This window comes from Trachemys scripta, chromosome 3 (assembly GCF_013100865.1).
Source record: "Trachemys scripta elegans isolate TJP31775 chromosome 3, CAS_Tse_1.0, whole genome shotgun sequence".
Classification (NCBI taxonomy): domain Eukaryota; kingdom Metazoa; phylum Chordata; order Testudines; family Emydidae; genus Trachemys; species Trachemys scripta.
Window position 1 is genome coordinate 19,232,551 of NC_048300.1, and position 27,275 is coordinate 19,259,825.

At 41.3% G+C, this 27,275-nt stretch overlaps 2 protein-coding genes across 2 annotated transcripts; one reads left to right on the forward strand and one right to left on the reverse strand.

Annotated features, from left to right (window-relative positions):
- Positions 1 to 412: 412 nt before the first annotated feature.
- On the reverse strand, positions 413 to 16,208 carry WDR92 (WD repeat domain 92). Its single transcript, XM_034764246.1, has 8 exons — positions 15,985 to 16,208; positions 12,778 to 12,878; positions 9,707 to 9,837; positions 7,906 to 8,007; positions 5,083 to 5,198; positions 4,424 to 4,558; positions 2,646 to 2,743; positions 413 to 1,378 (listed from the first exon to the last, which is right to left on the reverse strand). The coding sequence occupies exons 1-8, from the start codon at positions 16,171 to 16,173 to the stop codon at positions 1,171 to 1,173; spliced, it is 1,080 nt and encodes a 359-aa protein (XP_034620137.1). The 5' UTR covers positions 16,174 to 16,208; the 3' UTR covers positions 413 to 1,170.
- Positions 16,202 to 26,326, forward strand: PNO1 (partner of NOB1 homolog). The gene is given in 8 exon segments (XM_034764247.1): positions 16,202 to 16,268; positions 16,271 to 16,630; positions 17,905 to 18,054; positions 21,518 to 21,601; positions 22,102 to 22,162; positions 23,789 to 23,906; positions 25,145 to 25,215; positions 26,000 to 26,326. Coding segments are annotated over 8 exon segments (957 nt in total). The 5' UTR covers positions 16,202 to 16,223; the 3' UTR covers positions 26,068 to 26,326.
- The last annotated feature ends 949 nt before the right edge of the window (positions 26,327 to 27,275 follow it).

The following is a 27,275-nucleotide window of genomic DNA, read 5'->3' on the forward strand; positions in this document are numbered from 1 at the left end:
CGCTACTGCGAGCTGTTTTCAGGTAAACTTGCAGCTTTGGGACAGGAGATTCAGACCCTGGATCTGTGTGTGGAGCCAAACAGGAGTGTCTGGCTCAGCAAGACAGGGTGCTGGAGTCCTGAGCTGGCAGGGAAAACAGAAGCAGGGGTAGTCTTTGCACATCGGGTGGCAGCTCCCAAGGGGGTTTCTGTGATCCAACCCGTCACAGTTGGTTAATTTGATCAAAAATCCCACTACTTTGGCTGCTGTACAAAGCTTTTAAAGGTAGAAACAACAAAAATGAAGAAACCAGGAAGAAATACATCATTCTGCAGCAAATCCAGTTTCTTGCTACAAACTGTTTCCTTTGTTGCAAACCTAATTAAATGTATTCTTCCCCCGCATCTCTGTTTCTTGGGTAATATACTTCACATTACAATAACACACGACATATTTTTATTGTAGGATAGTGTGTAACAAATTAATTAAAAATGAACAGAAGAATATAAAGTGATCCATAACAAAAACTGCTCATTTTGCTGAACATCTTAATTACAATACCATCTCCATGAAAAGGGTGATTCATTAAACATGTTTAAAACCTGAAATCCTCAGTTTAAAAATCCTTAGTTTTTAAATAAGTGTTTAAATGTATTGAAGTAATCTGAGTCACTTTAACAAACACACTCTGCCAAATATGGTCAAGTAAGGTCAGAGAAATTTACTATCCCTTCAATGTATTTTCTAGGATGGATCATAGGATAGTTTTCCTAATAACTAAGAATGGAAAATATATGATAAAAACATACAAAGCAAACAATTTAACAAGAGTGAACAGAATAGTGCTACTGAAGAAAAAAAGCAATTTACATTGAGAAGATACAGTTTAAAATAATTTCTGAACTTGCAGATATTTTAAACACACTAAGCAGAAGGCACATTTTATTTGAAAGGTAAATTTACATTAGAAGGTAAAAAAGTTAAGCCTAGGCAACTTTTTCCAACTAACAGCAGCATAGTATGTAGTCAAACAACTGTAACTTAATTTATCTGAACTTTCAATAGAAAGATCTGTTTTTTAATTCTTTAAACCAGCTTTGTTAAAGGAGACATTCAAGTTATAAATAACAAAGTCTCTTTTATATACACCCCGCAGACTATGTCGCTTTTGTCCTGAAAATCCGTTTTTTGTCAAATCTTGCTGAGCTTCGTAACTATCAGTACCCTCACAGTCTGGTCAAAAGCACTGCAGACACACAGACCCCTTTTGTCAGGGCTCCAATCAAGGCTAGAAATGGGCTGTGTTGATAAAGTCACATTCTGTAAGAGACTGACTGAACCTGCAACCCCCATCTCAACTCCTTCAGAATCCTTCTTTGAGCGCTGAGCAGGGTACTCACTGCCAATAAGAAAGAAATAAAACCAGACAAGCATGGTTTTAGAATATGTATCATAGACAAACACTACAAGAAATACCCACCCACAAACGCACATATTTGTTTGTTTTTCACAAGTCCAATTAGAAGGTGTCTCGGGTTTCCTAGAGACACTGAAAATATCTGTGCTAAATATACTGAATCATAGTTAATCCAGCTAAGTCAATTTAAGTGAATAAGGGATATAATGCTACATGATAAAGTTCACCCCAGTTCAGGGAATCCATACAAGGCCATCAGCACCATTTGAACCCTGTGTTAAGGAACAAATTCAGACCCCCAACATCCAAGCGCCAGTAACCAAGCCAGGCATCTCTCACTTCCAGGCTATGGAGCCACTCCATCTGAAGTAGGCTCCACTGGTGCTTAGAAAGTCCACACACAGGAGTAAGAGAGGGTGGCCAGGGGATGAAACTGAAGGATCCATTGGCTCTGTCCACTCCTTGTTACCATGTGAAGTGTTACCGCAGAGCAGTGCTCTGTGCCATGTAGAGAACATACACCCCAAGTACAGTCCTCTGGATCCAGCTCATTCTGCACAGAGGAACTGACTAGGGATCCTCCATGAACTCCCCTTGACTCTCAGGATTAGATCCTAAATGTGCAAAGCAGCATTGTCTAGTGAACTAAGCATAAAGCAGTGAGACAGAAACACCCAAATTCTAACATACCCTTTGTCACTTGTTAGCTGTTTAGTTTTTACCCTTGCGCAAGCGACTTAACGTCTGTCTCTCAGCTTTCTATATATAACTATAAGGATAATATTAACTTACCTCATGGAGTTGCTATGATGACTAACTTATGTTTGCACAGAGCTTCTAATATGTAAAATGCTAAGTGTTATTAAATAATTTAAGTCCAAAGCTTTTTATACACTTCTCAGCAATACCTGCTACAACAAGAATTTTAAGAAATCTATTATTCAGTTTAACATCTCATTAACTGACAATATAATTTAGATCTTGATTATATTAGGTTAAAGATCAAGGGCCAAATTCATCCTTGTCGTAAACCCACAATGCCAATCAAGTTACAGCAGGGACTTTTTCAGTCTCTATTATCAAGTCCTGCCATGGTGTGAGAAATTACCTACTGTTTGTAATTTAATGAATTTAAATATATTTTTGGTTTGAACATGGGCCCCATACTCATTTTCCAGGAAGATTTTTTACAATACATGGTAGTTTTGTTATTTTTTCACCTAATTTAGAGTGGATAGTGAACACTTACTATTTCCAGAGATGAAGGCTCCCAGCTCCTCCACTAGTGATAAAGATATCCCTGTTCTGTGGCAGGTGCCGAACTTGCCACATGGTGGATTTGTGAGCCTAATAAATACCAGAGTTAGACAAAAATTAGTTACAGATTAGTCTTGTAAGTAAGGACTTAAGCCCTGATAAATATATCTGTGAGTGATTACAGTAACTTTAAGCATATTAGTAGTTGCTTTCAAGGGAGTATTCACCTTCAGTATGACTAGTAAGGTAAGTAAAGTTAAACGTGCATATGTGCTTGCAAGGCCATAATTAGGTACAAAAATCATCTAACTACTGGATTTCCATATTTAGATATGAAGTAGTCATTATAAAGATAATTATTACCGTTAGCCTATGACTCTTTTCAACAATTACCAGAATTTGCTATCAAACATATCACAAAAGCCATGAAAAAATGAGTAAATATAAAATTCAAATCTAAATCATGTAAGCAGGTCATGTAGCAAGATGCAGAACAAACCAAAAAGGCTTCAATTATAAATCTCTGCTAGTAAGCAAGTTTTTGCATATGTCCCAAAAGGAATTAACACAAATTATGATAGGATTTTCATTTTAATGTTTTGATTGCCATGAATACCAAATAAATTATTAATACGTTTCATCTATTACAAGCTTCGATGATGTCAAAAAGAAGCAAATTAAGGATAATAGATTGACATTGACCTATTATTATTTAAAACAGTCACATGAGTAAATTTATCATTAAAATGCCCGGTCTTGCCAGTGAATTTTACTCTGTCAGACTGCTACTCATACAGGACCTGCACCAAATAATATGGTGGGTAAGAGATATTGGGGAGGAAGAGAGAGGCCACTAGGGCAAAGATTCTCCATCTTTTGCATTCTGTAGACCATTGTATAGAAGATCTTCTCTCTGGACCTACCTCCACTTCCTATATCCCCAGTCACAAACTGCTTGTTTTTCTGTGGACCCTTAGTGGTTCCCAGAATGAAACTTTCTGAGAAACACCATTGCACTAGACTCAGAATAACTCATTTTATCTTGGGATACAATTAAGATTCAAATCCCATCACTTTAGATTGCAATCACTTTTACATTAAACTTCCAGGGTACACATCTACTTATTAAACCAATAAATAAGAATACTAAAGCCCTGGAAAAGACCATCATCTCTGATAGCTAATAAGTGGTGTGCTCCAGGATAGGCTATCACATCTAGAGAGAACTCAATATTCACATATGTCCCGCTGGCCTGCAAGTAGTGGACATCCTCCACATATCTCATTTCTCTGCTTTTACATCCTCCTCAATATCTCATATTGTGGTGAGCATCCTTCTGGCCAAGTCCACCCACAAAAACCCTGGCCTTAAATGGACAAAAGGAAACTCTGCTAAATGACAACACTCCCTCCTCCTCAGGGAGTAGATCAGGAGCAGAAGCTGAGCCTGAGTCCCCCACACAGCAACATACAGAAAGCCTTCCCCACTTTCCACCTCTTGAAGTGATGTATGTTACCTTTCATATGGTTGGTTCATGTTTTCTGAAGTTAAGGTCAGATGTTAACAGGTACCTAGCACTCACAAATCCCATTGAAGTCAGTTGGATGATGGGGTCTCATCACATCATATGACTGCCAATGAACATTCAATCTGCCCATCCTCACACCTCCTATGTAATAACTTTAAGCTTGCAAGGTTTCCAGAGCAGCTTTGCAAGAGTAAGTATGACATTTCTCCCTTAACAAGAACAGCCTTCCCTTATACTGTACCTTCTCTGAAATGGAGGCAAAACCTTTGGTTGGATGCTGAGTTCTCATATCAAAAACATGAAACTTTCCTTCGAGCGATGTGGCCACTAATTTATTCATATTTATATCTTTCCTGTCAAACTCCACACTGCAAACCTGGAAATATAAACACACACACATTCATTCTGAAAGTCAGCTTATCACCGAAGAAGGATTTATTTTAGATTTGTAAAATATGGGCCATCATAATCTCTAGGTACATTTACAATGGTAATAAGAATGCAACTGACTTAAGACATAACAAGATTCAACAAAATCATCTAAAAACACCTGAACCCACTCAAACAGCATGCTCTCAAAATACCTGCATAAATTGATAGGACCTGCAGAATACTCTGAAAACAAACAAAATAGGACAATAGTTCTCAACCTCTTCCCTGCTGTGAGCCCAAGTTACAAAAGAAATGAGTTTCAGGGCCTGTCCATCTAGCCATAAAGAAAAGAATGATCCCCAACCTAAGAATCCATGAACTAGGATTTGTTGGCCCAGTGGAGAAAAAATCCTCTGTAGATTTTATCCTGGTGAGAATCTGAGTAGGTTTCAAATAGATACACTGACCCTTTAATTCTTCCACATTACAAACAAATATAAATTAAAACATGCCTTTATGACATATTACCCCATTCTTAATGTTGGTCTCCCATCGCAATGACATGTTTTTTAGGTCAAATAATTTAATGTCACCATTGTCATAGCCAGCACACACAACACGCTCCTCTTGATTGTAGGCATTGCCTGGAAATAAAGAGAGAACTATTTAGATGTATAAAAAATTATCCCCATCACACTGTAAAACAGTCATGAACGAACGCCTGCAATTTTAACCTGTATTTGTGCCAGAAATGTAATTGGAATGTTTGTAATTAATGTGTTAGGTGAAGGGTCTGATTTTCAAGTAGTCTTCAAAATAGCTAGTTCTACCCCTTAAAACAAAAGTATCCAACTGCTCACCCCCCTGATTTCTGCCTAAATTGCATACACCACCTCATAAATGTATGCATCTCCTCCAGAAATGGATGCGTCTTCTTACCAATATATCTTCCTGGGTCTAATAACCAATTTCTGCATATCAGTTCAAATAGATGTTGGTGCCTGGAAAACTACAGACAACTTCTCTCTGCTCCTATATAATATGATGAATTTTCAGAAAATATTCTAATATATTTAATTCATGCAATTTAAAAATACAATATTCTCTAAACAGCAGATGATGTGCCTGATCCTGATACTCCTACTCACATAAGTAATCCAAAAGCATGCGGCATCTGACTGTACTCTGAACCATACACCGACTTTGCAGTACAGCACTGCACAGAGACAACTTTAGTAGACCTTCTCTTGCAGTCTTCACCACATTCCATCATAGAGCACTACTGACCTGCTTACAAGACCTAGCTGTAGGGGATGATGCAACACTATTATGAATCATTTCTCTCAAACAGGACCCAAGAAATTATGACAAAAAGCGGCTCATCTCTAAGAGCCCTCGCATATGGAGTTCCACAGAGATCAAAACTGTCTCCCTCATCTTCAGTAGCTGTAGAACTCTTGGAAAGGATCTGAGAGATATGGGAGCTGTTGCCAAAAATACATTGGTGACACCAAGCTCTGTAATGCCTTCTCAGCTGACACGATCACCTATGCATCACTGTCTGAAAGAAATTAGCAGCAGGGTGATGAGCAGATGGCTCAGACTGAACTCAGGCAAGATTTAAGCAATGCTGAAGGGAAAAGGAACTAATGAGAAGCTAGTGAAGGCTCTGCACATCACTTCTCAAGGTAGTAGGAGGGAGGGATAGCTCAGTGGTTTGAGCATTAGCCTGCTAAACCCAGGGTTGTGTGTTCAATCCTTGAGGGGGCACCTTAGAGACTCTGGGGCAAAATCAGTACTTGGTCCTGCTAGTGAAGGCAGGGGGCTGGACTCAATGACCTTTCAGGGTCCCTTCCAGCTCTATGAGATAGGTATCTCTCTCTCTCTCTCTATATATATATATACACACACACACACACACACACACACACACACACACAGTCTCTAGGTCTTAGTCCTGGTTTACACAACAAACTTTTGTCAATATAAGTACATCACTAAAGAGTATGGAAAATCCACACCTCTGCGTGACACAGTTATATCGACCTAACTCCCGATATAGACAGCTGTATATCGACAGAAGGTCTTCTCTCATTAACATAACTGCTAACTCTTGGGGAGGTGGAGAACCTACACCAAATGGAGAAGCTCTCCCAACGGCATAGGTAGTGTCTTCACTAAGTGTTACAGAGGCGCAGCAGCACTGTACATGTAGACAAGACCTTAGTGGAGTTATCACTAATTCTGAACATTTAGATAGCAACAGTAATAAGCAATGCCTTCCATTATTTTACCAGAAAACTACAGCTTTTACTATGGATTTAATGACAGTAATCCACGCATTTATTACTAGGCTGATCAATTTAACTCACTGAATTTCTGGCTAATGATGGAGGAACCCAAAAATATCAGCTTGTACAGAACACAGCAACTGGTCTCCTTAGCAAGAAAAATGCTGAAAACACAGACGGATACTCTGCTCACTCCATTAGCTCCCAGTTCAACACTCTGCTCTTAATATTTAAAGCACTTAAGTTGGAGCTGTGCTACGTCAGAGACAGGCGCTCAATCCACTGAGTCAGCTAAATTCTTCCTGGACAATGCAGCTAGAAGTACTGGGATTAACCTTTCCAGAGTCAGAGATAAGACCTCCACTGCAGGAGGCCACTGTCTGTGGAATAGCCTTATGTCTTTCTGTAAATCAGGTCCAAACCTGATTGTTTTCAGAGTATGTTGCAAGACTTGTCTTTGATGGTTTTGGGAAAGTTTTTGCAAAAAGGCAATGAATAACAATACTACGTAGTAAGCAAAAGCTAACGAACACGAGAGCAGTGAAAAGCAGCATCTGCTATGGCGATCTCCATACAAAACTTAATTACTGTATGAGGTACTAAGGTACTTATATAGTCTTTACTTATGCAAGTTATCCCATTGAAGTCCCATTTGCATGTGTAAAGACTATTCACATCAGGAAAGGCAGAAGGATCAGATTATTTCTGAATGAAAATGTACAACTAAAGGGAAAGATGCACTAAATATCTTCAGTGTAAATCCCAGTTTATTTCCTCCATACACAACTGAACACAGAAGAGCCATATGAGAGGAAGGAAAAGCAGTAATTGGCCATTTCCCATAACCAAAAGGCACTGCAAGAATGGCATGGGTTAAAAAGTACAGCAATAGTATAAGTTGGACACTATCACATTTCTTGCCTCAGAAAGTTTAACAGAAAGAGTCACGATTTGTTTGTTTTGATTGTCTTGATTATTGCCCCCCTGCTTCCAGTGGCAGACCAGATGGATAGATATTTTGTTGCTTGCAAGTTACAGACTGAAAAGCTTATCAATTTACCAAATGCTACTGTCCAGCAGTCTCTCTTGCTCTCGCCTTGTACTGGCTCCATATTAGCAACAGGTGTATCTTTTTGTCTTGGGTCCCACACTTTCACGGTTCCTGTAATAATAATTATACTGGATTTTAGATTACTAATACAGTCGCGTATTGTATGCATTCTCCACTCTTCAACTTGCTTTAGGGAAGACATTACAAACATTTGCATGTCTGTTCTCTAACAAAGCTGACTGCACTTACGGAAAGAAAAACAGAGCAGAAATGAGGAAAAGGATTTGTTTCAATACTTTACAAGTTCACTGATACACAGTCTATCCAATTTCAACTAAGGAATAGTATGATTCACTTTGATAAACAGAATTGTATATAGTTTGTTTTAAGTTCTGGCTTTCTTCCTTCTTTCTAACCCTATCATCACTCCATGGAAGTGGTACAGTTTCCACAGCTCATTTGCCATAGTTTGTATTTACCTTGTTTCATATTCGTTCCCTCCCACTCTCCATTATGTTGATGTTTGTTTTTTGTTTTTTTGCTACAACCTCTAAATGAAAACTTTGTCCCGTGATGGACTCAAAATAGAACAAACAGCATACAGATCTGGTTGCAATATAATTGTAACCTTATCTGATGGCAACCAGGGGTTCCCATGGTTGAACAGACCAACCTCGGCACTGCCAAATTCACTAGGCAAAGAAAAATAACTGCCAAGGTGTGGTAATGGATTGGAGCAATCAATAACTCTGGCAATCAACAAAACTTAAGTAGCAAACCAGCTTTCCCACTGGCACTCAAGTGTAAACTGCCATCTCCTCCCCACCCCCACATTTAATTGCATTGGTTTTCAAAACCATGATTTTTTTTGGGGGGGGGGGAGGGGGAGACAAAGTTCAGTCCTCATTGGGGAATTTTCAACATATCATAGGGCTAACAGCAGCAGTCACAGGAGCCACCTGTAGATACAGAAGCTGCCTCTGTTATAGCTATCAGCAGCTGCTTAAAAAAAGTTGCAAATGGCTTTAAAAGATTCCACCTTATACATGAACACCAAAAGGCATGACAATGTGTAACAGGGCCTCTATCCCTTTAAGGGCAGCTGTGACCTTGAGTCAGCCAGCCTTGGCTGCTTTAAGAAGTGGCATTCTGGGACTTGTAGGAAGGACATGCCAAGCTAAAGTAAGTCCTCTGACATGGCTACAGTATAGGAAACACCTATGGCTCAGTCAGTTAGTGAAGAGAGAGACCCCTGAGGAGGCTAAGCCTGCTGGACAAGGGAACCTCAGTTAGGAGGGTCTATAAGAAAGGCCAGACTGGAGGCCTTGGATCTGGACTAACAGTCAAGAAGAGTGTGGGAGGGAGCCCATTCACTGGCCCTGCACCATCAGCGAAAAGAAACTGTTTGAATCTAGGGAGGGCTTGAAAGGACTGTGAAGTCTTGGAGAGTGAGCTAGAAGACTTGCTTTGAATTGAATTGTTATTTATGTTGATAAGCCAGACCCTAGAAGGGGAGTTAGTTCAAAAGCACCAGTAATGTGGCACTATGATTTACATGGAAGAAAGTAAATTAAGGCAGTGGATGTTCCCAACTGGATAAGCTGCTGCTAACCAATTCTTTCTAGGCCCCACATGAGCTGGCTAAACTGTATTTTATCTTGTTTGGCTGTAACCAAGTTCACAACAGGATTAGGCCAGTTTTTAAAGTTTCTTGTAAAGTCAATGCAGACTGGGCCCACAAACTCCAATCAAATCTTCTAAATAGTATTTTCTTGGCAAAGATTAAAAACTTTAAGGTTTGCTAACTCACCATCTCGGCTCCCAGTCACAATTTCTGGTGCTCCTTCTCCAATCCCTAAGCCACCTACGCCATCTATACTATTTATGATTTCTTTATGGCCCTTCACAGAGTATACTGGAATCTCTGGAGCTTCCAAGTTCCTAGACAACAGAAAGGAACAGACAGTACATTGTATACGTGTTCCATGGTGCTCTACTTTACTGTACAAAAGGGAGGGAATGCGGTATCCGAATGTAGGCTACAAATGCAACATGTCTCAGACTTGTGCTGAGAACAAAACTGCAAAGTTACAACCATGAGGCTTTCTTCTAGAAATGTCTAAAATGGAAAAGGGTAAAACTGTTTCCCCACTCATGTGTATGATTTAATCTACTTTTGAGGCTGTTCAGAATTGCTCTATTACCTCAAAAAAAAAAAGTATGGATCTCTCATAGTCATCTGACTATTCACTCTTACCATGCAAATGAATCTGCCCTGGCAGCTATGTGCCTTAACTAGTCAATCATTTAAAATCAGCTAGTCTCAGTCAGTATTGCACAAATCACTGGTCAGAATGAGCAAGAAAATAATTTCCCTCAATTAGGGATCAGAATGCAACTAAAGCTGGCTAAGTTCTGTGAAGCAGAAATTTCTTTGAGAGAACAGATTTACATTTTTTATTAATGTTTAAAATTAAATATACACAAGTTAAGAGGGAAGGTACTGTACATCTGGGGTCAGGCTTGAGTTAAGAGGGATTACAGGCATCGGTTACAAGGATCATGAGATACATACATGTCATATAACCAGCATAGACCCAGATTGGGGTGCGGGAGTTTTTAAAGTGTCAGTGGATAAGTGGGCTCGGGTATGCCACCCATGGAATGTATTAAAGAGTCTAAGTCAGTATCAGTGTAGCGAATAAGTACATGGGGGAGGGGGGGTTTATCCCTTGGTTCGTCAGGGAAGGAAGCAGGTTATTTCCCTGATGGCTACATCTAGGTACTGAATGTCATTTATGAAAAAGCATGTTGAAGCCAAGCAGCTGGAAGCTTACAACAATACTGGTTAAAGGGAACAGTGCATACAGATCTCGATCCACCCAAACACAAAGAGCCACGTAACACGCTATTGAGGATATCTGCTTTACTATTTGTCACGGAGTGTGGGGGGACACAAGGCCCTGCACCCCCGGCTTCCTGCGATTCACCATGACTCTCAGCCAGCCAGTAAAGCAGAAGATTTATTTAGACGACAGGAATACAGTCCAAGACAGGTCTTGCAGGCACAGACAACAAGACCCCCCCCTCAGTTAGGTCCATCTTGGGGTCCCAGGGCGCCCCAGCCCCCTTAGGAGGTCAGAGCCCCGTCTGCCTCCCAGCCATATCACCAGCCAGCTCCTGAAACTCTGCCTTCAGCGACCCCTTCCACAGCCTTTGCTCAGTTTCCCGGGCAAAGGTGTCACCTGGCCTCTAACCCCTTCCTGGGTTCTCATGTTACATGCTCAGGTATTCTCCATCGGTCAGTCTCCCATCCCCCAATGCAGACTATCCTAGCCACACTGCCCTGTCAGCATTCACAGACCACAGTAAGAACAGTCCCAGTTCGTCACGCTATTCAATTCATTTTTCTATGTTAAACTTCTCACTGTCCTACAAGTTGCGTGACATCGTACTACTCACATTTATATTTGGTATAAAAATTTTAGAATAGTATTTTAGTCTAGGACAACTCCAAAAAATTAGAATCCCCACATTACAAACTTTTAATATCGTTTATTAGGATGGACTTGGACAAAATGTTGTAGCTAACTGTATCTTCAGTGGGGATTTAAGATGACCCTTTGGATGCATTTTAACCAATTCTCTGCCTGAAGCGCTTCATCTTTAAAGGAAAGTCCATCATTTGTGCTTTAATACTGGTTGTCTATCTGGAATCCTCCCAGGTTCTTATTTTTCTTCCAATTTTCCAATTCTGCTTTGTCTCTCCTCAATTCCTTGTCATTTAAAGAACAACCATACAAACTAACAGTCTCTCTCTGTCAATACCATTCTTAATATTCCAATGAAATGGAATCTGTCACTAGTGTCTTGGTGGAATGCTAATAAATTGTATCAGATAAATAAAATCTATTTTGAAAGTCTGTAAAGGTTTCCTTTTATATTTTCAAAAAAATTACCTACTTGAATTAATCTGAACATGTTCTCTGAATCGGGCTGTTGGTGACAATATCCAAAGCATTAGGAAAAAAGTATTCATAATCTGAACTGTAAATTGAATGTTAAAAATAAACTTCATTTTAAAAACTGCTAGAACATATATGGCTGTTATTTTTTTACCCAAAAGCCTCTTTTCCACAAGACAAGTTTCAGAGTAGCAGCCGTGTTAGTCTGTATCCGCAAAAAGAACAGGAGTACTAGTGGCACCTTAGAGACTAACAAATTTATTTGAGCATAAGCTTTCGTGGGTTACAGCCCACTTCATCCGATGCATGTAGTGGAAAATACAGTAGGAAGATATATAATATATATACACACACATACACACAGAGAACATGAAACAATGGGTGTTACCATACACACTATAAGGAGAGTGATCAGTTAAGGTGATCTTTTATCAGCAGGATAGAAAAAGAACTGTTTGTAGTGGTAATGAAAATGGCCCAAAGTAAAACTATTTCCCCATGCTTATTTTCCACCCCCCTACAGTTCCTCATATCTTCTTGTTAATTGCTGGAAATGGGCCATTTTATATATACACATACTTCTGTTCTTTTTCCACAAGAGGAACCTTTAGGAATAGGAACAGCTTTCTGCTACCTGGAAATAGAAGATTTAAATGAATCGACAATATTGTGTTTTGTCTTAATTTTGTTCAATAGTTTTACTTAGGATGTAAACTCTTCAAACAGAGATTGTCTCCATTTGAGTGTATATGCAGTGCCTAGCACTCAAGGGGATCTGATCCATGACTGGGATCCCTAGGCACAACTATAAAACAGATAAACACAAAAAAATAGGGGAAATACAATAGGCCCGAACTGTGAGTTCAAGTATATCATGTACAGTAAGGGGTATCCTGAGAGGAGCTAGTATTCTTACCATATATTAAGGTTTCCACCAAAGTCCCCAGTAGCTAGATATCTCTGCTGTAGAGATGTAGCACCAAAAGTTCCACATTTAATAGGTTTGGCCTTTTCAATCTAAAAAGGGTAAATTTTTTGTCAGCATATTAAAAAAATCTCAACAAAACCACACAATGGATAAGCAGCTGCTTGAAAGCCACACTACTAGCAGTGAACTTTCAATAAGATATTTAGTATGAAATGCAAATAAAATATTATTTGACAAAGGTATACCACACTTCAGTTTATTCTATGATTTTAAAATTTCATATCACTGCATAGTGTGGATTTGATTTTAATGAGCTTCTAACAAAATAATCACTCATTCTCCTTCCCTCTACCCCTCTCACTAATGATACTCAAAGGCTGTTGTCTCTACTGATTTGCAAATATATAGCAGAGGGAATTTTAGCTCTTCTCAGAGATCTGCTAGCATGAACATAAGAGATAATTAAGTCATTCTTTCTATTAGTCTGGAGCAAGACTGTTTGTGTGCCTTCTATGTTGCATCCCTACAGAACCCTATAAATTGAGAAAGTTTATGTACTATTGTCCCTGTAGATCTTAAACTCGCTTTATACAACTGAGGCACTATTGTTACTGCAGATTAGTAAATCCTCAAAGCTTACTTCAATTTAAAAAACAGCTGCTCCATGTAGTAGTCTGTGCACCTAAAAAAGCCATCATGGTGCCTAAAATTGATGAAACCTTGTATAACTAGTGTAATCAACAATGTATACATGTAGCTACTGACTGAATACCTACAACCACTCAACGTGGAGAGGACTCATGAAAGTCCTTAGTTACGTGGCCAAACAGTGGACCTTATGAAGGAGAATTTCAGCATTCCTTTAAAACAAACAGTAAGTTTTGAGAATTTTACTTGAAAAGATATCATTTTCAAGTCTAACTAAAATAAACTGATGTGAAAAGATTATTAAAGCTAAATGGATCAAAAATCATGAATTAGACTTCCAAAATGATGAGATTAAAAAAAAATTATTATTATTTTTATTTGCCCTCTGGGTTTTAGGCACTCAAGGTCACATTTTGAAACTTTTCACCACAGCCAGAGCACTAGGAATTTTTATTGTTGTTTTTAAATAGAAGATGAGATTCCCACAATCACATGAATCCAGGAGTTGGAGCTTTAAATCGCACCCTCCCAACGTGAGAGCAGGCAAGAATGTAACTAGGCTACATCTCCGTAACAGGAGGCTGTTGAAACCTAACGATGCCCAGTCATCCCAATTCCTTTTAACGAGGAGCAGACAAATGTGGGTATGTTCCCAATAACATTCCCAAAATCATTAGCCTGGCTATGTGCACAGTTGTGAGACAGTAATGGAGAGAAATTGATTTAGAGAGGAGGTGGCATTTCCCCCTAACCCCCACAACTGATGAACAGAAAAGATGACAGGTAGAGGACCCAGTCAGAGGAACCTCAGCGAGTTAGTGAGAAGCATTTAAGGTCAAAGAGTAGTGGGCTGGAGGATGCATATTATAGTTTGGGGGTAAGGGAGGAATATGGATTGTTTTTTCTGCTATGGAGGTGACATGGCTGAAGTGGAAATATATGAGCTCTTGTTAAAATTTTGGCAGCACATCCTGGTCTAAAATCTAAATAAAGTACAGTCTGATTTGTAAAATCTCGATTAGGAACAGTGCACTGGATAACACAGTCATATATACATACAGCAGAAAAAGCTACCTGAGCTGATTTTAGAAAGCAAATTAGCAGCCAGCATTACTGCAAGGTGTGTGTTAAAATCCTTGAGATCCCCAAATGCAGCAAGAAGGTACTACTCTAATTACAACAACAAAAAATATTTTGCCTCAAATCAAGAAAAAATGTTACAGACAGAAGGTTTTTGCCATCCTGAGTTGAAAAGCAAGAAGTCAGACTAATTTTTAAAAGATAAGGAGAAAAATTAAAACGTTCCTTTCACATTTCTAATGTATTACGTTTAATGGGGGGGAGGGGAGAAAAGAACTCTATACAATACAGCTAGGATATTTAAATGCCATTGAAGTTGCTTGGCAGAAAATTTTAAACCTATTTTAAAAGAGCCTCAGTGGTACCACTCCTTCACCATCTCTTCACACCCTCCCACAATGCATATAGCTTGTATGCTGTTGTGGCAGCAGCACAAAGTGAGAAATGAAGCTAACCAGTTTCTAGGAAATATCAATGTAATACCTGTCACTGACGTAGATGCATTTTAAAGATGCCCTTAAAAGTTTGTTTTTTTTAATTGGGTTTATGTTATTTTTAATGACACAAAGTTGGCCTGAAAGGTTATTGTTTACATTTTTACCTTGGCAATGTTCTCCTTCCTCCCCCATCCACATTTAGAAGCATCCTGTGTGCAATTTGATTGCCGCCCTTCACTCCAGTGATGACTGCATTTCACTGCTACATATGTTTTACCAGCTGACTTCGGGGTCATTTCAGATTGAGGGCATGTCTTCACTAGCAACATTAAAGTGCTGGCTGCAGCAGTGCTTTAACGTGGCTGTGTAGTCGTGGCAAAGTACTAGGAGAAAGCTCTCCCAGCGCTATAAAAAAACCCACCTCAAGGAGGGGAACAGCTCCCAGCGCTGGTGCAGTGTCTACACTGGCACCTTGCAGCGCGCAGGGGGGTGTTTTTTCACACCCCTGAGCAAGTTGCAGCGCTGTAAAGTGCCAGTGTAGACAAGCCCAAAAGGTGCCATTAAAATGTAGCATCTGAAGTGAAATTCGTGTCCCTGATTGATGACCGCAGGGGGACGGACTGAATGGCCTGACCAGAACTTTTCCATCTCTCGTCTGTCTGGAGGGGAGAGACAAGTGGGCCCATTCTCTGCAGTTTTGCAGTGGCCACGTCTACATGGTGGGACCATTTTAAGAAGTCGGAGGATAGTTTTGTGCTTCCACGCGGCAGGGGGCCGGGATGGCTGACGGGCCGGTGTCGCCACAGGCTTGTGCTCTGCAGCGGACTCCACGCAGGGCTGGCGCGTGCCCCCGCGTTGCTATAGCAACCACGCCTGGCGGAGCCGGGGCCGTGTGGGCGGGAGGCGCAGGATTGCCCTGGGGCCTGCGGACAGCCGCCGGGACAGAGAGCAGCTCACGGGGCGGGGGACGGGGTTGTCAGTGTGTGAGCGGCAACCCCCGGGGGCGGCCCCGGGCCGGCCGGACACTCACCTCGCGCAGCAGGCTGAGGCGGCCGCTCTGCAGCTCGTAGAGCTGGATGACGCCGGTGCCGCGCGGGACGCTGCCGAGGCAGAGGAGGCGCGCGCTGCACGGGACCCATTTGCACTCGAACACGGTGTAGTTCAGCGACTGCTGCACGTGCGTGATCAGCTGCGGCTTCTCCAGCCCCGCGCCCGACATACTGCGCGCCGGCGCCGCCCCAACCGCCGCGGCCTGTGGCGACTACACACATGCCAGGTGCGCAGGCCCAACGGTCACATCCGGGGCTCAGCTCAGCCCACCCTCCTGGTCAGGCATCACGGAGGGCTCCTGGGAGTTCCGTGATGGGGGCCTGAGGACGGAAGTGACGTCTCTGCGGTTCCGGACTGCGTCAGCCCTTAGCCCGGCTCCGCCCGCACGTGTGAAGTGTCGCATGGAGGAGCCCGCGGAGGAAGGGACCGGGAGGGGCGACCCCGGCGCGACCCCGGACACCCAGAGCGCGACGGAGGCCGGGGGCTTCATCAGGGTCCCCAAGCGGAGCAAACGGAAGCGGCGGGCGGCCGAGCTGGATGGGGGCGGCGGGAGCCGCATGGACACGGGGCAGCCCCGGCCCAGCAAGAGGCCCAACTTCCCGCCCGTCTCCGGGGACGCGCTCAGGGTGAGCCGGGACGTGCCGGGCCCCGGTCCGGTCTCCGGGGGGGCTGTGGCGGGGACGGGCCCTGCCCGTCTAGCTAGAACCAGCCGGGCGGAGTCAGCCGCTGCCCGGAGCCCCCGCGCTGCCCCTTCCGCTGCCACCGAGTTCCCGTTCGCTGTCAGCGAGCCGGCTGCTGCGGGGGACAAAGCTCCCCTGTGCCCCCGCCGTGCCGAGGGCCCCGGCCTGTTGGTGCAGAGCCCGGGGACGCTGGCACGTAGGCTCAGCTCCTAGAGTGACACGTCGCTGTGTCCTCCAGCCGTGTGGCAGCGCAGCGCTCCGGGTTGTAGCGGGGTTGGGACCCGGTTAAAACATGAGTGAAGTAGGTTTGAGCGGTGCCCTGTCGCCCTGGTGCTGCTGTTTTTGCAAGGTAAATAAGGGCGCTATGTGTGTGTGTGGCAGGGGGGAGATGGTTGAGACCTTGTTAGATTTCACCTCCCTGCCGGCAGAAGCGGTCCTGTTAAAGGGGCGTTGTTAACTTGAAAGCCAATCAGCTTTAAAAAAAGACAGAAAAAAGTAGTTGTAGGTACTAGATACGGTCTTGAGTCCACCGGCAAACTTCTGTGGTTTTGCGGCTATATACCTTTGTAATGGTTTGTTTCCTTTGTTTCTGCTCACAAACATGAGACCTTGACTATACAGGGGAAACAATGAGACCAGTAAGTAGTGTGCTGTCTGATGCAAAAAGTAAACAAACTAGAAAAAAAGCAAACGTTTTGTCATTCAGCTAAAGTAATATTAGGAATGATAGGCAGACACTTTTAGATAGAAGTGTGACCTTTTTAGTGGACTGTGTCCCTTTAGCTATATAGTAAGTTTAATCTCCACACACACTTTTTCCCCAGTGAAGATGAGCTTGTTAACTTGGAGTTGAAGAACACTGTTTGGAAACTAAGCAGGAGTAGATAGAAAAACATTTGCAGCAAGAAGTTTCAGCCTTTTAAAAGTTGAAGGACTTGATAATAACTCTCCAGTTCCTTGGCATTGCCTCTTCCCAATAAATACTGATATTTAATCTCATCCATCATAAGTAAAATATTGCTATAAAACTTCTTTCAGTGCTCTGGCAGTATAAATTTTGGATTCCCTGATATTTTTCTCTACCACTTTTTTTTCTTTCATTGTTATAGTGACTTCAAGGCAAAAGCATGATTTGATGATTGAGCACTCTGATAGGCTGTCTTTTGGCAAGAATGATCATAGTGGTGGTTAGTGCTGCTTAAACTTTTTTTTCTTTCTAGAGTGGAAAAGATGAAATGAGGAAAATTCCTGTACCAGCAAACAGATATACTCCTTTGAAAGAAAACTGGATGAAAATATTCACACCTATTGTAGAACACCTGCATCTTCAAATCAGATTTAACTTAAAAACAAGAAATGTAGAAATCAAGGTAAGGAGAAAGCTCTTTCCTGGCATTTTCATGCAGCACCTCAGTTCAGCTGAGTTGGAAAACTTATCTTTTGCTATCTCTTGTATTTGTTTGTAGCACAAAAACTTATTAATTATCTAGATCCCACTTACGAGCTATAGGAAACTAAAGTGGAGCCCTGTAAAACATATAGGATCAAACTAAAACTTAACAGTTGTATCCTCAAGTACTTTACTCGTAAAGCAATAAATAAAACTTAGAGAAAGGCATTAACCCCCTAGCAATACTGACCCAGAGGCTGTTTATCGCTCTAATTCGACATCACTGTAAGGGAAGGAAAAATCAGTTTTTTAACAGACCCAGTCACTAGATCTGATTGCAGAATGCAATGCTTTGTAAATAGTTAAGACTGTATAACACGTATGTAAATGGTTTTAGTTATGTTTTTTGGGCTGCCAAATCTGATAATGACTGTTATTCATCATAGCAGACAAGCAACCATAATTACTTAGCTCATGTGTTCCTTCTGCCTAATGGACTACGCTCAAGTCACTTGGGATATCAAAAGTGATAGTTGCAGCCATAACTAACATTCTTATTGACTGCCTACGCAGCTTAACAACTTTTAACAGCCTGTCTAAAGCTTGTGTTAAGCCCCTGACATGTGGGTAACTATATTTATAGCATGTTGTAATACTTTTATTAAGATGTGTTCTGGATTAATTTTTAAAAGCCACATTTTCAAATTTAAGAGTTGAAATGTGGAAGCTACTGGTAACTTTCCCCTGATCAGTAAATCTTATTCCAAGTACAGTAGCCACTACACGACTTACAGTAGATAAGCCTGCACAAATGTCTTCATTATACAATGTCTTGTTTTTTGACAGTTGTGATTTGGTCATAGATCTTATTTGTAATATACATAAAATCTAATTTGGAAAATTGGAGATTTATAAACTGCTGTTTTTTGAGACTGTAGAATGTGTTTGAACAATTAGAGGAAGGCATTACTAACCTTTTTGGTATCCCCTCTTGAGGATAACAATATTGAAATGTTCTACAAATGTAGTCCGTTTTCCTTTTTTTTAAAAACTAAATGTCTCCCACCGACAAAGGAAACACTGATTAAAATCCAGCATGATCTCCTCCGTCAGCCCCTAGCACATTCTGCTTCTCACTGAGACTTTGTTTGCTTTCCTCCTCCACCTGCTCCAGAATCCCCAGCCCTTTTTGTCTTATCTCCCCCCGCCCTGCCAACAGGTACTTTGGTTCTTTCCATGCTCATTACAAACGTGATTTGGTCTCCCCAATTTTAAAATATAAATCGGAAAAAAGCCCACCTTAATCCCATATCACCTTCAAATGATTGTCCAATCTCTTCCCCCTACATCTCTGAACTCGCTCTCCCTTGCAGTCACTGCGTGGGGTTCTTTTCTTCTGTTTCCATCGTAGACCCTCACCAGTCATGCTTCTGCCCACTAAACTCTAATATAGAGTTTTAAGACCTGGCGGGACCACCAGATTGTGTAATCTGACCTTTATGTCACAGGCCATTGACACCTCCCTGCATACACCAACAATCGAAGTTAGACCAAAATAGTTGGGGATTCGTCCTGCTTTGAGCAGGGGGTTTGACTAGATGACCTCCCGAGGTCCCTTCCAACCCTGATATTCTATGATTACAGCCCATAGGAGCCTAGACTATGTACCATAGAGAGCTGCGTCTTAGGGTACGTCTACACTTACCGGAGGGTCCGGCGGCAGGCAATCGATGTTCTGGGATCGATCCCGGAAGTGCTCGCTGTCGACGCCGGTACTCCAGCTCGGCGAGAGGAGTACGCGGCATCGATGGGGGAGCCTCCCTGCCGCGTTTGGACCCGCGGTAAGTTCGGACTAAGGTACTTCGAATTCAGCTAAGTTATTAACGTAGCAGAATTTGCGTACCTTAGTCCAAAGTGGGGGCTTAGTGGGGACCAGGCCTTAGTCTGTCCTAATGTCTGAGGCCCCTACAGTGGCAGGGAAATGATTGAGATGGCCAGATAATCCTGGCAAGTGACCCACATCCACACGCTGCCGAGGAAGGTGGAAAAACCTGCAAGGCCATTGCCAGTCTTACTTGAGAGAGAATTCCTTCATATGGTCAACCGTTAGATCCTGATCAAGTGAGCAAAAACCATCCAGCTAATTACCTGAGAGGGAATGTTCAGTACACCTCCGAGCACAGCCCACCCTGTCCACTGGCCCATCTCCAGCCATGACCATCCCTGATGCTTTAGAGGGAGGAGATTTGAAAAAAAGCCTCCAGAATACAAAGCTTCCACTCTCACCAGAGTCTTTAGTGATGCACTTCAAGCCATGAGATTTGTCAAGTTTCTCCTCGCTCATTTTTCTTGACCAGTTGTCTGACTTCATTGCTGTCTAATTTATTGCTCTTGAAATTTTGTTTGCTCTTGACTTTTGTGGTTATCCTCCTGTGTTACTCTGCCTCTAGTGTTTCATTGGAGGGTCCTCCTCTTAGTCTCCTCTCCAAATTTTGGTGGAGGTCACACAAGACTTCATTGTTGGTCACCTTTTTTCGTTAAGATATTTTATGACTTTGACTATCTCCTTTATGCTGCTGACTCACAACTGCCTCTCCTTGTCCTATCTCCTTGTCCAGACCTGCATTTTTGCATATCATTCTGATGTCTCATAAATTTGTAGATAAGGCCCCAAGTAATCACTATGAGCTAGTCTGACCTCCTGGATAGCATACTCAGCAACATTTGTATCAAGCTCATAATGTCTATTTGATCTAGGGCATATCTTTAGAAAGAAATCCAGTTTGATCTAAGGACTTCAAATTATGGAAGATCCACCACATCCCTAGGTTAAATTTCATAGTTGTCCAATCATTAACTTTAATCTCAATCTGGCCAAAATTGTGGCTCTCCCCCCCCCTCCCCCCACGGTCCTTGGCAGCTGTTGGCAGGAATCCCAACACACACTTCCCTGTGTTGGAAGGAGATGCTAGCGAGGATTCCATTCATACAAGTTCTCAATACTCTGGTAGATGGGGCCTGCTGCTGGTGGTTGTCAAACTGTCTAGTGCCTCCCTGCTTCTTATTTTGCAGCTCTCTGTTTTAGGATGGCATGGGGTTTGTTCCAGGAGAAGGAAAACCTCAGTCCCCCACCATTCTGGCAGAGGACTTTGGTCATAAACTGACTTGGTGGGGACAGAGGCTGCCCAGCACTGATTTAGTGGTCTGGGGAGCAACATAAATTCTCATGGTGGAGGGCCAGCATTAATTGAAGGCAGTGCTAATTCAGCAGAACTCCAGGGTCTTTGGACCCAAGCAATAGATCAGACAGGAGGGGGTTGGCTTGGGGAACTGGTGTATTTCAGCCTGGTGAGTTTACTGAGTTCTTGGACTAGAAGGTGTTCGGTAAATTTCTCAAGTCCTGATCTCTCTCTCACATGCAACTTAATTTGTTTATCATGTAGACTTGTAAAGAGACAAAAGATGTAAGTGCTCTGACGAAAGCAGCTGACTTTGTGAAAGCATTTATTCTTGGATTTCAAGTTGAGGTGAGTCTTCAGCAGCCAAGTGGTCCTGGTCACCTAGTCTAAATTGTGATATAAGTAGGGATAATAGAAACCTGCTGGCTTCTGTGCAGGCTTGCTACAGGGATGCTGGTTATGGGGCATAGGTTTTCTCTAGTTTCCCAACACAATGGTACAGTAAGCTTGCCTTTGTAAAGCTGGAGGGGTGTGTGTTGTGTAAACATTTTATTTCAAAACCACTCTGAAGGGATATGTTGAATCTCTGGTGTCTGTCTGTCTAGCTATCGATCTATATTTGCATAGATGTTTGTTTGAATTCACTATTTTGCTTATATTCATGTACTTTTAGTAAGATTAACTTTTTGAAGAAGCATCAGACCATTTGATGCATTTTAAATTAAGCTTTAGAGGTGTCTGTTTAAAAAAAAAAAAAAAAAAAAGTAGTAGTTTATGATGCAGCTCCTTAAACATGTTTTCCTATCTGTATGCTACAGTGTTATAACAAAATCTTTTTAATATTTTAGGATGCTCTTGCTCTCGTTAGGTTAGATGACCTATTTCTAGAATCTTTTGAAGTTACAGATGGTAAGTGTCTTCTGTTGCAGAACTTTCAATAGTGCATCAGGTGTCATGTTCTCTGCCCAAAAGAAAATTGCCTTTAATATTCAGTAGAACTTGAGATCCATTATGAGTTGTTTTGCAGCTTAGTATATAAGCAAACAGCATGAATCAGAGATACTGGACAGTAGTATAACTGAATTTGTCACATATTTATGATAATACTACTCTAGTGTATTTTGCAAAAGCAGCAGTCTTAGTAATGAGACCTCAATATAGCACTCCCTGTTACTTCTTAGCTGAAAAGTAGGGTGATTCTAGTTTGTCATGAGGATTATTGGGCTCATGTAGTGTTTGAGCAGTGGCACTATGCCTGATGCTGTACAAAATAAGACAGACCTTGTCCCAAGGAGTTCAGCGTCTAAATAGGAACGTGAGAATCAGCAAACCTGTGCTGTAATTTTTAAAAACATTGCGTGGGTTAATCGACATCTGCTACGGCGGTATTTAGCAAAAATAAGCAGCATTGCAAAACTGATTCTGAATTCAAAGGCAAGTGTGACACCTTTCACTTGAATTTAGGACAGGTAAAATCATGTAGTGGAAATATTGCTTCCTGTAGTAAGTAGTCAGCCAGTGTAGTTCACTGCTGTGGGAGGTCAATCTTTCTTTAAAAGGTTGGATAACATGATCAGTAACACTCTGCGCAGTCTTGAAAAAGCATGTAATTCTCCTCGGGGATGTACATTGCTCACCTTATGGGTCAAGAAAGAACTTTTTACTCCTACATACAGTGGTACAAAATTGTCTAGGTGCGTGGTGGTAGCACAATTGCATTTCTCCTAAAACATCAACACTTTGTTCAGTGTTAAAAGCAGTGTATCAGACTTGTCAGGTTAGTTCTCATCTGGTTTATGAAAGCCTGTATTCCTAATCTCTGCTGCTTATTTCTGACAAATAATGATGTAGGTACCCTTCTCCTTGCCAAAAGGAGGAAGTGTGTAGTGAATTTGAAAAGTGACATTCTGGGTGTTTGTTAGGGAATACCATAGCTCTGGGTTTTAGACTGGGGAGTAGAATTGTGTTTTGGCCCATCTGCCCCACACCTGACTCCACTCATCGAATGCTGATTGGAGCAGCAAACAAAAAACAAAATAAATCCTAGCACTCCGCTGCATGTGTAGTTCTCCCCCTGGGGAGAGAATGAGAGAACACGAACAACAACTGACAGATGTTAGTTACATTGCTGAATGCACTAATGGAAGGTGCACAGATACAAAGGAATATGGGTGGTATAAAACCCTGGATGTTTCTAATTTCAGTTCTGTTCTACATGAGCATGTTAATTGTTTTGATCCTCTCCCAACTCACTCAGGAATTGGTCCTTGTTCCCCAACCACTTGAGGACTGATTCCTGTTAGTTCTACACAGAGATCACTTTATTACTCCTCTCTGAAACACTGCTACCTCTGGGGTGAGCTGATGTCCCACTGTAATGAATAAAATAATCTCTGTTTAGTGTTTCCCTATCACCATAGAGGAATTTTAAAACTGTTTCCTGTTTGTAAAGTGATTTGAAAGACCCTAAAAGCTGCTATAGAAATAAATATTGCTATTGGCTAATGAAATGCAGTTTTTTCCCTTCTGCTTTAGTCAAGCCTTTGAAAGGAGATCACCTTTCTAGAGCAATAGGAAGAATAGCAGGAAAAGGTGGAAAAACCAAATTCACTATAGAAAATGTAACCAGGACACGAATAGTTCTTGCTGACTCGTAAGTAGACTCTCCTTCTCACATTTAATTTCTAGGCAATGTGCGGTTCCTAAAACTTGTATTTGATCCTTTATCGATTCTTTCCTTCTGTGCAATAACCCAGAATGTCATGTTGTGCATGTAAATGTAGGGACAGTTCTACATGATGGGGATCGTTCAAGATTCTTGCTCTCCAAACCAATGAATGCTAACATCTTCAAAGTGATTGAATTCTTGGCCTACATGGTAATGAAAGAGGAATGCTCCTTAGGAGCCAATAGTAGGATCAGCATCTAAGGCAACATCACTGGAAGCTGAATGGGTTGGGGAGATATGTTCCGATGGTAGCTGAATGGTGTCCCCCAGAATTGTACGTTTCCTAAATTGCAGGAAGCTCAAACAGTATCAGTGAAGAGGTATGAAATTTGAAAGAATGTACACATGACAGGTAGCCATGTTCTGGTTATAAAGATGGAAGGTGCTCAAAATATGAAAATACATGTTTAAAGTCAAGCACAAATTAGCCCCCCTCTATGGCTGAATTTGAGCTATTCAGTGGAATGATCTGGTGAAGGGAAGTTGATGGGGACTTGTTCTAATGCTTCCATGTTTGAGGAGATTTTAAAGGATAAGCTTCCAGAGGGAGGGCAGTTCAGCCTCTTCTCTTTTGTAGATGCAAGTTGTACCCACTAAATAAAATGCAGGGGAAGGTGCATCTTCATGTGATAGCTGGAGTGGAGATATATAGTTTGCGTCTACAAATGTGAGCATGCACAAGTTGCATTCAAAAGGGTAGAGGATAGCAATGAGTTATTCATTGTTTGGCATGCTTACTGTCTTTAAATGGGAAGTGTGGTCTTGGACTTCCAGATCAGTTTCTCCTCCAGTCACTGCTTTTAAACTTGGTTACAACTACTCTCATCACACAACAACTCAAAATCTTGACCTCTCCAAACTTGGCACCATCAAGCGAGCTAATCGTAACATCTTTGGAAATAAATTATGTATCCGAAAAGACTATAGGACAGAGATTCCACCCGTTGTTGGTAGCATGAAGTGAAAGGAAAACACCATCTCAGTCATACTTGTTACAAGTGGTGTAATTAATAATGCAAGACTGGCAACAAAGTACAAATGGATTCCAAAGATCTAGTGCGTTAATTCTTGAATCTCAAATTCACTTGAATACCGCAACATTAACTACATGCTTAAAGGCAAAAACCTTTCCCAAATAACACTGTTTTGGTTCCTTGTTACAGGAAAATTCATATTTTAGGATCTTTTCAGAATATTAAGATGGCACGAACAGCAATTTGCAATCTCATTTTAGGTAAGCCCTGTTAACTAACCTCAGTCCATTGTGCAAAAACACTGCTTTGTTGTAAGATTTGTATTTAAGGGGAAACTGCAATCATTGCTACTTTAAGTAGGGCTTAACTTTTTTTTGCCAGAGGATTATTCTGAATCTGAACTCATAGATTTACTCACCTCGTTCTTGACTGCTGCTCTTGGGAAAGATCTTCTGCTCCTAGGTACTCCAATTGTTGCAGAGTAAAGATAGCAGAATCGCTCCCTGCATGTGTACCTCTCAACTTCGTGCGTTAAGCAGAGCAGGGAATGGAGTGTTGAACATCCACAGAGGGCTGCGCTCACTAGTGACACTTCCTGTTTCTGGCTTTTGTTGTTTAGAACTAGCTAAAACAGATGAGTTGAAACTCTTACAATATTGGGTTATCAAATGAAAAGTTAGCACAAGCTTTGCCAAATTACATATTGGACACTATCATCTCCAGCTAGGAATGATTTCTGCAGAAAAATCACTTGTAAACAGCAAACTTATACTACTTGCAACTAATTGCAAAGCTTTACCAAAGCCTAGTGGCTATCTTCTCCTTTATATTGGAATTTGATATATATTTTACCCAGATGTTTCATTAATAATCTGTTGACAAGCTGATAATTTCTTTTCGAGCCTCTTGTCAGTCACGGCAAATTACCTTGGCAGTAATGCAGACACCTTGAGGTTTCAAAAGCAGCCTCAATCTTACAGCAGAGTTTGTACTAATGATTATCTGTCAATACCATTTTATAATGTCTGTCTGTCTTCTCTGCAGGAAGCCCTCCATCAAAAGTCTATGGCAATATTAGAGCTGTGGCGAGCAGAGCAGCTGAAAGATTCTAAGACCCAGGACTTTAATTTGGGACTCTGTATCCAATATACAGATATTGTGGCTGGAGAGCTTAGTACACAGCTAATGTGTATAGAAATAACACCAGTTCTGCTCAGCCTCCTTCGACTTGATTGGGAAGCTCAGAAGAAAGTAGGGCTGCTTTTGCAGTCTGTTTTCATTCAGGCATAATGTCTGATCTTTTGACACAATATTTAAGTAATTTAATGTAAACCCTCGTATGTTCATTAAAGATTAATGCTTTATCACTAATCAAAAGTATGGTTAATTTGATTGACTCTTTCACTTAAACCAGGCATACTGACGAACAGGACCATTGGTTTCTGAAGGAAGTGACTGGTTAGGAAGCATCGTAAACTCATGCATTCAAATTTCTTAAATTGTTAACTTTGTTCTTGGACCAGTGGCAACAGTCTGACTCATTTGGTTGTACATCACCTTCATTGATTTATTTATACAATTCCGAGAGGAGGGGGAAGCAGGGCTTGTGCATAGTCGCAGCAGACCAAAATCTTGTCATGATACTTAGTATAGTATACGTGATCAGAGAACAGAACATGAGCTGTTGCCATTTCTGTACAGTATGATCTGTATCAAGTGTTTAGTAGCCCTAGTTACATTCTGGAACAGGAAAAGTACAGTTCTCTAGACACACCTTGCTGGATAGTGTCATCCACCTTGAGTCTAGTGGTTAGGTTTTCTTTGACTCAGTCTTTACTGCAGATGATGATGGCCAGGGGACATTTTCTTTCTTGTAATGTGTCAGGTACTGGAGCAAACTGGTGAAGCAGTCACCAGGCCCACATGGTATATATCTGAGATTTCTGAAGGAGCTTAAGTATGAAATGGCTGAGCTGTTAATCTTATTTAAAGACAGCTATTATTCCAGAAGGTTGGAATGTAACAATGTTGTATCTGTATTTAAAAAAAGCTCTGGCAATATGTGGGAAATCATAGACTAGTAAGTCTTCTGTATGTACTTGTAATTATCATTTTAACCAAATTTGCCAAGTAAAATAATGCTATCTGGAAAATCATAGATTAACCAGCGTGGTGTCTACAAAGGAAAATAATAACTTTTGATAAGGTTCCTCAGAGGCTACCAACAATAAGTTTCTCATAAGATGAAAGACAAAATAGTGCCATGGATCAAAAACTTTAGGAGATAACAAAAGTGACCATTTAATCTATTTTCATAGTG